The sequence below is a fragment of the Pristis pectinata genome, chromosome 7, assembly GCF_009764475.1.
Source record: "Pristis pectinata isolate sPriPec2 chromosome 7, sPriPec2.1.pri, whole genome shotgun sequence".
Classification (NCBI taxonomy): domain Eukaryota; kingdom Metazoa; phylum Chordata; class Chondrichthyes; order Rhinopristiformes; family Pristidae; genus Pristis; species Pristis pectinata.
Genome location: NC_067411.1, coordinates 26,307,046 through 26,321,260, shown reverse-complemented (window position 1 = coordinate 26,321,260; position 14,215 = coordinate 26,307,046). Strand labels below are relative to the sequence as shown.

Below are 14,215 nucleotides of genomic sequence, written 5' to 3'. Positions count from 1 at the left end.
CCGGTCCATGACATCCCGTACCCTGGCACCAGGGAGGCAACACACCATCCGGGATTCATTGTCGGGTTCACAGACTCTCTTATCTGTTCCCCCTCACTATAGAATCCCCAATAACCGCTGCATTACTCCTTCCCCGCTGGACCACAGCACCAGGCACGGTGCCAAAGTCCTGGTTGCTGTGGTCTTCCTCTGTTGGGTCATCCTCTCCAACAGAATCTAAAATGAGATATGGATTTTCGAGGGGGACCACCACAGAGGTACGATCTACAAACTCTCTATAACTTCTGTCTACTTCCTGCTCACTCTCCCTAATCAGCCGAAGGTCATTGAGCTGCTGCTCCAGACTCTCAACACGTTCCTTGAGGAGCCGCATCTCGATGCACTTTGTGCAGATGTAGTCATCGGGGAGGCTGGTAGTCTCCCAGGGTCCCCATATCTGGCACTCTAAACATTCTAACATGGCTATCACTCCCCTTATCCCTGGACAGATCAAGGACAGTTCCCTGGTCCTCACCTGCCTCCCATCAGCCTCCACATTCAATGGATTATTCATTGCAATTTCTGCCAGCTCTAACGTGATTCCCCAGACATATCTTCATGTCCCTTCCCCCTTCCAGCATTTTGAAGGGACTGTTTCTTTGCAATTTTCTGGTCCACTTTTTCATCCCCACCAACCACTTGCCATCCCCTTCTTACTTTCCCATGCAACCACAAGTGGGAAAGAGTGCAATAAAGATTTACGAGGATGTTGCCAGAACTCGAGGGACTGGGTTATAGGGAGAAGTTGGGCAGGCTAGGACCTTATTCCTTGGAGTGCAGAAGACTGAGGGGTGACCTTATAGAGGTATATAAAATCATGAGAAGCATAGATAGGGTGAATGCACACTATATTTTTCCCAGGGCTGGGGAATCAAGAACTAGAGGTCATAGGTTTAAGGTGATAGTGGAGAGATTTATTAGGAACCTGAGAGGCAACTTTTTCACACAAGAGGGTGGAATGTATAAGGTGCAAGCTGCCAGAGGAAGTGGTTAAGGCAGGTACAATAACAACATTTAAAAGACATTTGGACAGTATGGATATGGAAGGTTTAGAGGGATATGGGTCAAACACAGACAAATTGGACTAGCTTAGATAAGCATCTAGGTCAGCATGCACAGGTTGGGCCAAAGGGTCTGTTTCTGTGCTGTATGACTCTATGACACAGCAGATGCCACAACTGTCCTTTCACCTCTTCCTTTCCCACCATCCAGGGGGTCTTAACAGTCCTTCCAGGTGAAGCAGCAACTTGCTTGCACATCTGCCCAACCTAATGTAGTACATTAATTGTTCACAACACACTCTTCTCTACAGAGAAAACAAATGGCGATCGGGAGACTGCTTTGCAGAGCATCTGCGTTCAGTCCTCAAGGGCATCCATGAGCTCCCTGTTTCCTGTCACTTTAATGCCCCATCCTGGTCCCATTCTAACCCGTCTGTATGTGGTCTCCTGCACAGACTTAACAAGGCCCAACGTAAGCTTGAGGAACAGCACTTTATTTTCCATTTGGGTATGTTGCAGCCATCTGGACTCTATTGAATTATCCATTGTTCAATAATTGGCTTTTACTGTCTATATCTGAACTGGCCATTTTTACCGTCAGTCATCCATCTGTGATACTAGCTTAGATATTTTCTCTCTCTCCATAAACACATCCTGACATACTTTCTTCAGCACATCACACTTCATTGTCATCTCATAACTCAACCATAAAAGACTCATTCCCACAGCAATTCTGGCTGCGCTTTATCAGAGAGATTCCCTTTGTCCTATCCATTCGCCCCCACCAACACTTATTCTGCAACTTAAAACTAACTCTTTCCCAATTCTAATGAAGGGTTGTCAGCCTGAAATATTAACTCTATTTCTCTTTCCATGGATGCTGTCTAATCTGCTAAATGTTTGCAGCAGCTTCCGCTTTTGACTCCATTCCCCTCTCTGGCAACTGCCCGAAACTGACCAGACAATGTCTGACCAGAGTTTCTGACCATGTATGTTACTATAGGCTAGACTGCCTATTTCAATATCTGTGACATCACCCAATTCCAACCTTCCCTCTGTTCACCTGCTGCTGATAACCTTGTCCATGTCTTTGTTACTAGACCCGACTACTCCAACAGAAAAAGGCTGGTTGGCCTCCCTCTTTCTTGTTTCCATAAAGCTAAGGTCATCCAAAACTCCAGAATCTGAGTCCTAGCTCTCATCAGGTGTCATTCACCTGTCATTTGTGTGCTTGCAGTGTTTTGAATTTAAGTTTTTTATCCCAGTTTGCAAATGTCTGCTTGAGCTTGATTTTTGTCAGTGCTGTAATCTTCTCTAGCTCTATAATCTTCCCAGGTACCTGTACTGCTCCAAAACTAGCCCTTTGAAGACCTTCGCATTTAATTCCACCACCACTGAAGTTGAGCGAAGTAAGGAGATTAGGGAAGAAGACCAAAAACTTAGTTAAAGCATAGGCTTTAAGGAGCTGCTTAAAGCAGAGAACAGAATTCCAGAGCTCCACCATCTCTTCAACTGGCACAATAAGCTCTGGAATTCTGTTCTCTGCTTTAAGAAGCTCCTTAAAGCCTATGCTTTAACTAAGTTTTTGGTCTTCTTCCCTAATCTCCTTACTTCGCTCAACTTCAGTACTTGTTCTGACATTACTTCAGTATGGCTTTTGATGAAGGGTCTTCAAGCTGAAACGTTAACTGATTTCAGTTAACTGATGCCACATGAATAATAGAAAAATGGAGGACTATGTGGGCGGGAAGGGTTAGATAGATATTAGAGCAGGATAAAATGTCGGCACAACATCATGGGCCAAAAGGCCTGTACTGTGCTGTAATGTTCTATGGTCTATGTTCTATGTTCTTTCTCCACAGGTGCTGCTTGAGCGACTGAGCTCTTCCAGCATTTCTGTTTTTGTTTCTGATTCCAGTATCTGCAGATTTATTTCAATATTTTGTTTGGTGACTTTCCTGTGAAGCACTGTGGAATGTTTTTGCTTCATGAAAGGTACTTGTATTTCATAATTGCTGGCTGCTGTTACACACGAATGAACACTTAGCACATTTGAATTAAATTTCTGTGTTTTTGAACTAGAGGGTAAGTATCTGCATCAAAGTGCACAATAATTAACAGGTGTACGTTAAATGTGTTTGTGAAGAAAGCCATAATCAGGAATAAAACCCTATTTGTATAGTGCTGGATAATATCAACCAATACAATCAATATGCTCTGCTCACTCTTGGGCTTTTCTTTCAGGCTGCAGTGACCATCCAGGACAGTTACATTGAAGTGCAACGCCTGATCTTGCAGGAGCGTGAGCGATTAGCTCACACCCATAGCCCCCGAGGAAATATACTTCTTGAGCAGGAGAAACAGCGCAACCTGGAGAAGCAAAGGGAGGAACTGGCAAATGTGCGCAAACTTCAAAACCAGCTGCACCTCGAGCAGCAGCGCTGGGAGCAAGAGTGCGAACGTAGGCAGAGGGGACAGGCAGCACAAGAGAGCAGACTACAAGAACGTGAGCACGAATGCCAAGAGCAGACAGAGCAGCTGTGGCGAGACCGAGAAGAGCTAGAGAGCCAGTGGAAAGAATACCAACAAAATCTGGAGAGGCTGAGGGAAGGCATGAGAATGTTGGAAAAAGAAAAAGATAAGCTGGAATTGCAGCAGAGCCACCTAAGTGCCTGGAAACACATACGGCAGAGAAGTCTGCCAGTGATGGTGTTACCACAGGAGACCCCTCAGGTATAGAGGATTGCAAATTGATAAAGTAGATTCATATAATTGGTTTCAGAAAAACAAAAGAATTTCTTTCAATTGGTACCCACTACTTGCGCTTTAAAAGCATTGTCCTGTAACTTTTCCTGCCTGAAAGTAAATAATGAACCAAGACATTCAAAAAACCTGTGCAGTAATATCACATTTTTTTAAAATAACTATTTGCTTATGGCATAGTGATTGGAAAGGGCAGCTTTGCCATAGGTTTTATAATTAATATTATGCATTAAGACAATAATTGAATTTTTGTACAATATTCTATGGATATCTTACTAAAAAATCAATTCAGAATGTTTTCTTTAATTTTATCGAACAGCAAGGTACAGTCTGCCATGTTTAATTTACTAACAACAACCAAGGCTTGCAAACCACTGTGATAAACTGATTTCCAACAGGCAACACAATATCATATTCCTTCAAATGCTACATTTATTAGGAAAGTCTCTTTATTTGTACTACTAATAAGTCATTCCCAAAACTCTTCTTTTTGATTTAAGGATGGTTGCTAGATTTACTTAGCAAAATAAATCATCCATCATCTCCAGGATATGTTGTCAGCCCAAATTAAGAGAGAGGTTTAATAACAATGGTTGGATAGCTGACCTTACCCCCAGGTCCTTGTCCTGAACAAAGCAGTGATATTTGTCCAGCCATTCAACAATATTAACATATTCATGTAACATTAATATAACAACTGAAATTTTCAAACAAAATTTGACATGAAACCTTTTATGGATGTATTAGGGCAAATTATAACATGCTTGGTCAATGAGGTAGGTTTTATGGAGCATCTTTCTGAATTGAGGGAGAGAGACAGAGGGGTTTACAGAGGACATTCCTGGGACCACAGCAGCAGAAAGCACAGCCATGAGTAATAAAGTGACTAAATTAAGGGATGCACAGCAAGTCAGAATTGGAGGAACATAGATATCTTAGAAACTTGTAAAGAGATATTGGGAGGAGGGAGATCAAAAATGGGCTTGGTAACAAGGTGAGAATTCTAAATTGAGGTGTTGCTTGAGCAAAATCCATTGTAGGTCAGCAAGTACATGGAAGAGGATTGTGCAAATTAGGACACAGCTACCAAAGTTTTGGATGTCAAACTAAAGTGTATTGAAATGGTCAAGTCTGGAGGGCAGCAGGCATGTCTGAGGGTAAGCCTGTTGCTTCCAGATCAGTTAATGTAGTGGGGGAAGTAAATACTATTACAGTGGTAGAGATAAGCATATCTGAGGTTGAAGTTTGAGACCAAGATTGTAAACAGTTGATTCAGTCTCAGATAATCACAAATGGGAGCCAGAGAGTTAATGGCTAGAGATTAGAGTTTATGGTGGACACCAACACAATGGGCTAAATTGAGATGATTGACAGTAGGCATTACAGGGAACCACCAGCTGTCAGCGACTTATGGCCATCCCTGATTTCCATATGTGCCTGACCAATTGCTGATCTCTAGCTCCACTTCTCATATCACCAACGAGCTCAGTGACAGAATACTGAGGGGAGTTGCTGGAAGCACTTTGCATCCATTGTGAGGAATTGTTTCAATTATTTACATTTCCACTAGCTCCTCATGTGTCAACGTGTCTATATTTCATTTATGATTTTAATTAAGAGCCACGGTGACAGAGGCAGAAACTTAATTAGAATGTTTCAAACATGGAAGCAAGAAAGATTCTGATTTATTCAATAACAAAAAAGCAGAAAAACTGAAGTTATAGATTTGAAGTTATGCTTTAAGAAGAAATGGGCCCTTCAGCCCACCACATCCATGCCAACCATTTTGCCCATCTACACTAATCCCATTTGTCCACACAAGGTCCACATCCTTCTATACCTTGCCTATTTAAGTGCCTGTTTAAGTGTCTCCTAAACATAGTGATTATATCTGACTCCACTACCACCTCTGGCAGTGAGTTCCAAATATTAGCTCGCAATTACAATTTAATCACAATAGTTCCTCCTTAAATCCAATAATTGAAAAATGCAAATGTACATCCTGGGATGAATTCTAACTCCCAAATATGGGTGTCTTAAGGTTGTATCAGGGGTAAATGGCAAAAAAACATCTTGATCAGGAATCAAAACCATTTCACATCCAGTTTTTTTCCTCTGAAAACCTGCCTGTTAGAGTGAGTTGTCCATACAAAATCTCAGGATTAGAAGGCAGGAAAGATGGACTTTAGTAAGTGCTCTTACAGCACTGCTTGTGGGCCAGAAGGAGCAATTGATTTCCCTCCAGGCCCGACAAGCTACCCAATAATTCCTGCCCCCACCCCACCCTATTATCTGTTTGCTGCCACCCCCTCACATTATCTGGTCCTCCCCCAGCTACCACCTGCTTCAACACCAGTACAATTAGAATACCATTCGATGGACCATATCCTCTCAGGCTGGATATCACCCACCCCACAGCTACCATCTACCAACCAGTTCACACGCAGAACACCCTAAAAGTTAATTGAAATGGAACAGTGATGATGGGCTGACAATAACACCCTGGTCCCCCAGCCCGTCATTGTTAAAATGTAATTGTGTCAGATAGGTTCTGTAAATATAACAAGATCATGACTATCATGCAGCATTTCCCCCTCTTTTAATTTTGCCTCTTTTAAATGTTTTTGACAACATTGAAAATACCAAGGCACTGTGAGGAATTGTTCCAATTATTTGCATTTTGACTAGCTCCTCATATGTGTCAATGTGTTTGTCCAGGCAGGGAAAAGATGAGAGAACTTGAAGATAAAAATAAACATGAAAAATAAGGAAGGAGACAGTCATGTTAATAGAGAAGAACCTCGAGGTTTTTAAAAATAGGGAAGCTGGCAGAAGACCATAAGGAAGAAATTGAACTACTTCTTTGTACTTCATGCATGTGAGGTTACATGAAAAATTTGTTAAGTCAATGCATGCTAATAATACGCGTAAAAAGTGTTAAATGCACTGCCTTTAAGACATCAAAGGAAGCAGCTGCCAATTCCTTGACTGTCAGTGGATAGATCAGAAAGCTCAAGGCTCAAAGACTTGCCTACTGTTGGTTGCCTTCCATTGCATTGCAAATTTTCAGTCAATGAATGAGATGTGTTAGTCACATCCCCATTTACTTGTTCCGGTAAATATCGTATTATATCTGGCTATAATTCAGCTTTCAAACTATACGATCAAGAGATGAAGTATTTGTCCATGTCTGTTTGTAGAGTGTTGTTTTGTGCAAAACAGATGCTTCACTGATCTACAAAATGGACATTGGGTCCTAGTTACTTGTGGCCAGTTTTAGTAACAGACACCCAACTGGTTTGATAACTTCCATTGCCCACTCATTGTTATCTGCAGTTCTAAACCTGAGACTCATTACTATGGAAATACAAAGTTCCTGCTCCAGATGGTGCAGTTAATTAAGAAGGATTCTGGTTAAGAATTCCTGTTACACACTCTGACAACCAATTGGAAAGTTACTCTGTTGTTTCAATTTCTTTAACAGTATCCAATATCTCTGCTTTAGAATTAAGAGCCGTTCATTTTTTTTTCTTGCACATGTGAATTTATAATTGGGAAATTTTGACATTTTTCATTACACAGAATTGTGTATTGAAAGAGCAAGGCACAAGCTCCACTTTTGCAAGAGACCCACCTCCACCCCGTGCTGCCACTCTACACACCCCAGCAGAAAAAATTCCATAGTGGATGAGGTCCAAAGTATTGTGCATGATGGGATCAACCTTTGACTAGAAACCACACACAAAGGTCTTTCATTTGTCAGTTCCACCACTGTGGAGATAGCAAAGGACATTGGACAGAGCTTGGATTTTAATGGAGGGAGGGAGGGAGGGAGGGGAAATGGTTGTACCGGGAAAACCTGTGACTGGGATGAGGTAGGAGGGATTGAACCTGAAGATTTGGGGTTCAAGTGCATTGGTATACAGGAATATTGAGGGATGGCATCAGGGCAGGAGTGTGATCATATGGCAGTGGTTGGTGGGGGGGAGGGGGAGGGGGGGGGGGGGGGAGGTGCCAGACACATGAACAAGGATCAAAGGTACAACAACAGCATTCTCTTTGACACCATTGAGAGCAATTACTAGTAAAATATTTCTCCCTGGCTCTTTCATCTGAAGCCCCCACAATACTGTTTAAAATAGCTTTTCTTCAAGTGAGTAATTATTATTCAGTAAAGATCAGATAACTCTACAAATAACTGGCATGGATTCAATGGGCGAAATGGCTTCCTTCTGCATGGTAATAATTCTATGATTCCAAATATGTACAGTTTGAATATTTAATCAGAACAGCTGTGTTTCTACCAATAAGATAAATTGCAATTATAGAATCTCAAAACAGCATTGTGTTAATGACAAGCACATAAAATTATGAACTAATGGGAAGTATGACAACAAATTTGTAATGATTATAAATTGCAAACCACCACTTAATATCCTCATCTCTAATTCATTGTCAGTCATTTAAATGGTCTGTCACCTTATGCACTTATATTCATATGTGAAGCTATTTAAGTTCTCTTTTCCATATCTCTGTTTAAATGACTAATAATGTATTTGCATGGCTTATCCTGTTGTAATGAATGCAGTTAAATACAGTTACAAATGATATGAACAGGCTATTCAGGTAGTTCCATGTAATTCACCAGAGCTGCATTTTTAATGTAACCTGCTCCTATTATACATAGCGCAACTGGCTAAGCAGGAAGTATGGTAACTTGTCATAGAATCATACAGCACAGGAACAGGCCCTTTGGCCCAACTGGTCCATGCCGGCCAAGACGCCCATCTAAGCCAGTCCCTAGTTGCCTGCATTTGGCCCATACCCCTCTAAACCTTCCCCGTCCATGTCCCTGTCCAATGTTGTTAATGTACCTGCCTCACCCACATCCTCTGGCAGCTCGTTCCATGCACCCACTGCCCTCTGCCTGAAGACATGCCTCCACCAGCCCCCTCAAGGAGTATGTTCCAGATTCCAACCCCCCTCTCTGGGGAAGAAAAACTCAGATCCCCTCTCAATCTCTACCTCTTTACCTTGAAACTCACACAGGGTCAGACACAGAGTGAAGCTCCCTCTGCACTGTCCCATCACACACCCCCGGGGTCAGACAGAGTGAAGCTCCCTCCACACTGTCCCATCACACACTCCCGGGGTCAGACACAGCGTGAAGCTCCCTCTACACTGTCCCATCACGCACTCCCGGGGTCAGACACAGGGTGAAACTCCCTCTACACCATCATGACTTGAATCGAGAAACAGAACCAACCAAGCTGGTTCTCCGTGGCACACACGGAGGGGGATGGATGAGCAGTACAAAGAATGATAGGGTGGGGCCAGGGTTAGCAAGGTGATTCCACTGTTGATGAAGGGCTGATGACAGATAGATGGGGGCTCATTAAGGGAGCAAAGGGAGAAATACATCAAACAACAAAATGCTGGTTAGAACTGTTTCAAGTCATACAGCACAGAAACAGGCCCTTCAGACAACTAGGAACCCATCTGTACTCACAGATCCCAGCACCTGTTCCGCCTTGGAGATTTAACTGCTTGTCCAGATACTTCCTCCATGTTGCGAGAGTCTCGGCCTTCACCCCCCCCATCAGGCAGGGTGTTCCCGATTCCAACCCCCTCCTCTGGGGGAAATAACTCCTCCTCAAATCCCGTCTCATTCTCTCACTCTTCACCTTAAAAATCACACAAGGTCAGACACAGGGTGAAGCTCCCTCCACACCGTCCCATCACACACTCCCGGGGTCAGACACAGGGTGAAGCTCCCTCCGCACCATCCCATCACACACTCCCGGGGTCAGACACCAGTATTACATTTGAATTGGTTTGAAAAATATCTGGGTTTGCTCCTTTTTTCTCCCCTCTCCTCTTTTCAGGAAAATCCTAGACCTTTATATCCCTTCCTTGACACATTTGAGGTCAGAACTTGTCATGGCAGCACAGCAGATAAGTGTACCAAGTGAAAGATTTTAATTACTATAATAAGCAGCATCACTGATTACTTTTCTCATTTTAAATGTCTTAATTCCTTCAGGCCTCCACTCACTCTCGAACAGGAAGCTTGGGTGGCACACTATCAGATACAGCATCCATTTTTGTGAATGAGGCTGCACTCCAGTATTCTCTGAACAACCACCAGAGAGCAAACAGCGTTCGGACATTTTCGGAGTCTCACAAGGTGGAGAGCTCCCTGGGGTCCATTGTTAGGATTAATGAGAACTTGAAGCATGATGTTCCGGTTCAGCTTCTGAGTACAACCAACCAGCTCCTGAAACTTGCAAGCGTCCAGCAACAAATCCCAACAAAATTAGCAAGTTTCTCCAAAGGAAACAAAGAAAAAAACAAAGGTACATGAAAATAACCTTTTAATTATTCACAATTCCAGTGTGTGCCCTACCTTTCTATTCTGAATCATAACTTTGAGGAAAGCACTTAGGACAACATGTTTAAATAGAAGGGAAAACATATTTTGCCTGCAACCATAGATAGTGGTTATCCCCTAGCCTATATTTCACCTGTACATCCTCCATCGCCAACATAGTTGAAATTGTACTTTGACTGAACACCAATACAACCGATTATTTGGTCATTAAAATTATACTGAGTGTAAATTGGCTTTTGCATTTGCCTCCATTGCAACAATGAATAGTTCAAAGTACTTCACTAACTGTGAAGCCCTGTGGGACGATCTGCAGATGTGTTCAATGATCATATGTTTTCTGTTGTTATATATTGTGGTATTATTAATGATTTGTACTGTATTTCCTTTCTAACAAAAGAGGATACCTATATAGAAAAGACCAAGGAAAAGGAAAACTTAGTGTGGTTTGCCATAGAGTGAACTATATCTCATCAGTAGCAAGATTTTGCCTCTCCTATACTAAAGAACAGTGTTATCGTAAACTGTATTTTGCATATTTGAAGTTTATATCTGTCAGATTGGAGTTTCCTGAGCTTGCCATAGTGTTTATTAGTAGTACTGCTTATCATTAATTAGGAATTGAGTTCATCCAGCATTATTTACTCATCTGATTAATTGAATTGTTCTTTTCCAATTCAATCAATGTCTTCTGGATGTTCCTTCACAATCAATTAGTTATTTTGAAAAACGGTTGTTATTGTTTTGTAGGCAACTGAAGCAGACAATTTGCATGTAGCAAGATTCCATGAACAGCAACAGATATTGATTTGTCATGGGTCCAGGAGTGATTGTTGATCTGGATATTGGAAGAACTCCCTTAGTCTATATTTCCTTCAGTGGATAGAGAGAACTTAACCACCATTGCTTGGCATTCAATGGTATTTCTATCCACATTCTGTGGCTCACCATTGATCTGAAATTCAAGTGGACCAGCTGCATAAATGTTCTTCTTCTTGGGCAGGTCCTTGGGGTTGAGGATAACTTCCTTCCACTCTGGTTTTGCGGGTGCTGAAGTGGCTGCTGAGGCCAATGTGGAACCCCATACTCTTCTGCAGGTGGGACAAAAGGTGCTTGGTGGTGTGAGTGGCTGAGTAGTTTGCGAGATGGTGCTCTTCTTCTGCTAGTTATGTGGGGCTTCTGTGTTGTCCTGATGCACGGGCTCAAGCTTCTCATTACTATTTCAAGTGCCCCATGTATACTGTGGCTTTGAGCAGGACAGATGCTGGGTATCCTGTGATAATTGACTCATCTCCTGATGCACCAAAGCCTTTCCACCATATGGAAGACATGGCAGGAAGACGATGGAATACTGTCGACTTGATTGTATGAGTGCAGAGCCAACAACTCAAATTTGACACTGCCCAGGATTAAGCAGTCTGCTTGGTTGGTATCCCGTTCAGTATTCTATACCTGCCAGCTGATTTCTTTTTTCCTTTATCAAATGCTTGATATCCCTTGATATTGAGGGTTACTTGGACTTGCCTTCCTTACCTTTCACCTTTACAGGAATATGTTGGCCCTGAGTGCCCACTGTTTTGCTTTGAAAAGACTCCTACTTGTTGGCTGTATATTTATCTGCAAGTAGCTGTTCCCAGTCTACTTTTGCTAGGTGCTGTCTTATGATATTTAAATTGGCCTTCCCCAATTCAGCACCTTAATTTCAGACCACTCTTGTGCTTTACTGTAACTACCTTGAAACTTACAAAGTTATATTCACTATCCCCAAAATGTCCATCCACAGACACTTCAGCAACTTGCCTGGCTTCATTCCCTAAAGGTAGGTCCAGTACTAGCCCTTCTAAAGTAGGACCATCTACATCAAATAGCTGTCCTGGACACACTTTTAAAAAATCTACCCCCTCTATAACTTTAATGCTAAGGCAATTACAATTAATATTGGGGATGGGCAATAGAAAAGATTTAGCAGGATGTTGCCTGAACTTGGGGGCCTGAGTTACAAGGAGAGGTTGTGTAGGCTAGGACTTTATTCCTTTTAACTTAAGAGATTGAGGGGTGACCTGATAAAGGTATATAAGATCATGAGGGGCATAGACATGGTGAAATCACATAGTCTTTTTCCCAGGGAGGGGGTGCTAAAAACAGGAGGGCATAGTTTAAAATCAGAGGCGAGAGATTTAAAAGGGACGTCAGGGGCAACTTCTTCATGCAAAGGATGGTGTGTATTTGGAATGAGCTGCCAGAAATAGTGGTTGAGGTGGGCATATTAGCAACATTTAAAATCTAGATAAGTACATGGGTAGGAGAGGTTTAGAGGGCTACGGGCCAAATGCAGGCCGATGGGACTAGCTCACTGGGCAACACAGTCAGCATGGACGAGTTGGGCTAAAGGGCCTGTGTCCATGCTGTATAACTCTATGACTCTGAGTCTATGAAATGTTGGCCTTGCACAGATTATGAAAAATCTAAAAATGAATGAAAAATCAACCACATGGAACACATGCTGAATTGTTGCACATGCCAATGGCATATTGCCTAACTCAAAACTCATCCAATCATTTTCACTTTGTAACCATCTGAAATTTGGTGCCTTAAGAGGATACTATTCTCATGGAATTTTTTTCTATATAATGTTGGGAGTGAATCAGAAAGTTGGCAGTTTTGTCAATTTTTGAGATGGTCCAACCAATCTTTAACAGGTTGAATTATCTGTGGATAGAACACACTTTCAAAAATAAAACTGCTGCCAATATGTTTCCGCAAGAACTTGGACACACCTTGGAGAACTTGTCAATTACCTGGGAGTAATTGATTTTGTACGTATTATTCAATTTTAGCAAAATTTTAGAATCAAAAACAAGATTTGATTGGAGGGACAGAATCAATTTTGCTAAGTCTTGAATGGCTGGGAGAGACTTAATTGGTTGACCTGTTGGAGCTGAAGGCCACCAAGCCTTTGGAAATTCTTTAAATATAAGAATATTTCACAAACAGATCAAATGTGACATGACTTCTTTCAGAGCCACATCTGATAGCTGAGCTTTTAACATTTAGGTCATCACAATTCCCAGGGTATCCTAGACACCCTGGATTTTTTTTCCACGCATCCTTGATAAAAGACAAATCCATATGTTGATGCAAATGTTGAATAGCTTTAGTATTGTAATACTAAATGTTTTAACATTTTACTTATTTATATTTGCATATCTTAAATTCCTTTACATAAAAATAGGTTAAAATTACTTCTTTAATTTTCTCCACAATATTTTATTTTCACTGCAATGTCTTTTTCATTTTTCAATATATACTTAAACTGTTGAAAATATAGCAGAAAATGGAATATTAATCTTTCCATTATGGTCATTTTGAGTGCTTATTACAGCTTGACTTCCAGAGCTGGTAGATGAAGTAATTTTTGTTTGATGATGAAGTATTAATGTCTTTATTGGCCTTCTCAGAGTGGCAAGCTTTTTTAAGCATTTCTATGCTCCACTTGACCTCCAATTAAAATCATTATGATGCTTCTCAATTATTGGTACAATTCATCTGTATAAAAATATATGGAGAAGAACATTGTGTAATAACCCTAACTATTTGAATGTAATTCAGTCTACCATAACAAGCCAACTATTCTTTTTCTTTTATGCAAGACGAGAACTGTTGGATCTTCTATAATTTTCTATTTGCACATTTCTAATTTTGTACCAATTGCATGTCTCTTGCACCTGCATAAAAGAATTCACTTGCAAAACTAGAACAGGATATAACCCTTGTTTGTGGATAATCTATTGCACAACATTACAGTAAAGATGATGTTGTTAAAGGTAAATGTCTTTAGCAGTTTTGTAGAAATTAACTATATTTGAAGAATTAAGATGCTCATATTAAAAATAGTTAACTATCTCACAGTAAGGTAGGTTAGTTTCATTAATGGCAGTCAGGAGGAAAGCTTTAGAATGTCGGGAGATATAAGTAGGCTCATTGTTTAGGCAGAAATCTGGAAGAGAGAATTCAGTCCGGAGAA

The 14,215-nt window shown here is 41.3% G+C and overlaps 1 protein-coding gene across 8 annotated transcripts in view; it reads left to right on the top strand.

Moving 5' to 3' along the window:
- arhgef28a (Rho guanine nucleotide exchange factor (GEF) 28a) overlaps positions 1-14,215 on the top strand; it is a 283,580-nt gene that overhangs the window by 237,907 nt on the left and 31,458 nt on the right. For all 8 annotated transcript variants that reach the window (XM_052019926.1, XM_052019922.1, XM_052019928.1 and 5 more), the window contains 2 exons: positions 3,285-3,773; positions 9,847-10,159. In XM_052019926.1, the coding sequence (XP_051875886.1) occupies positions 3,285-3,773; positions 9,847-10,159 (802 nt within the window). The remainder of the gene's footprint in view (positions 1-3,284; positions 3,774-9,846; positions 10,160-14,215) is intronic.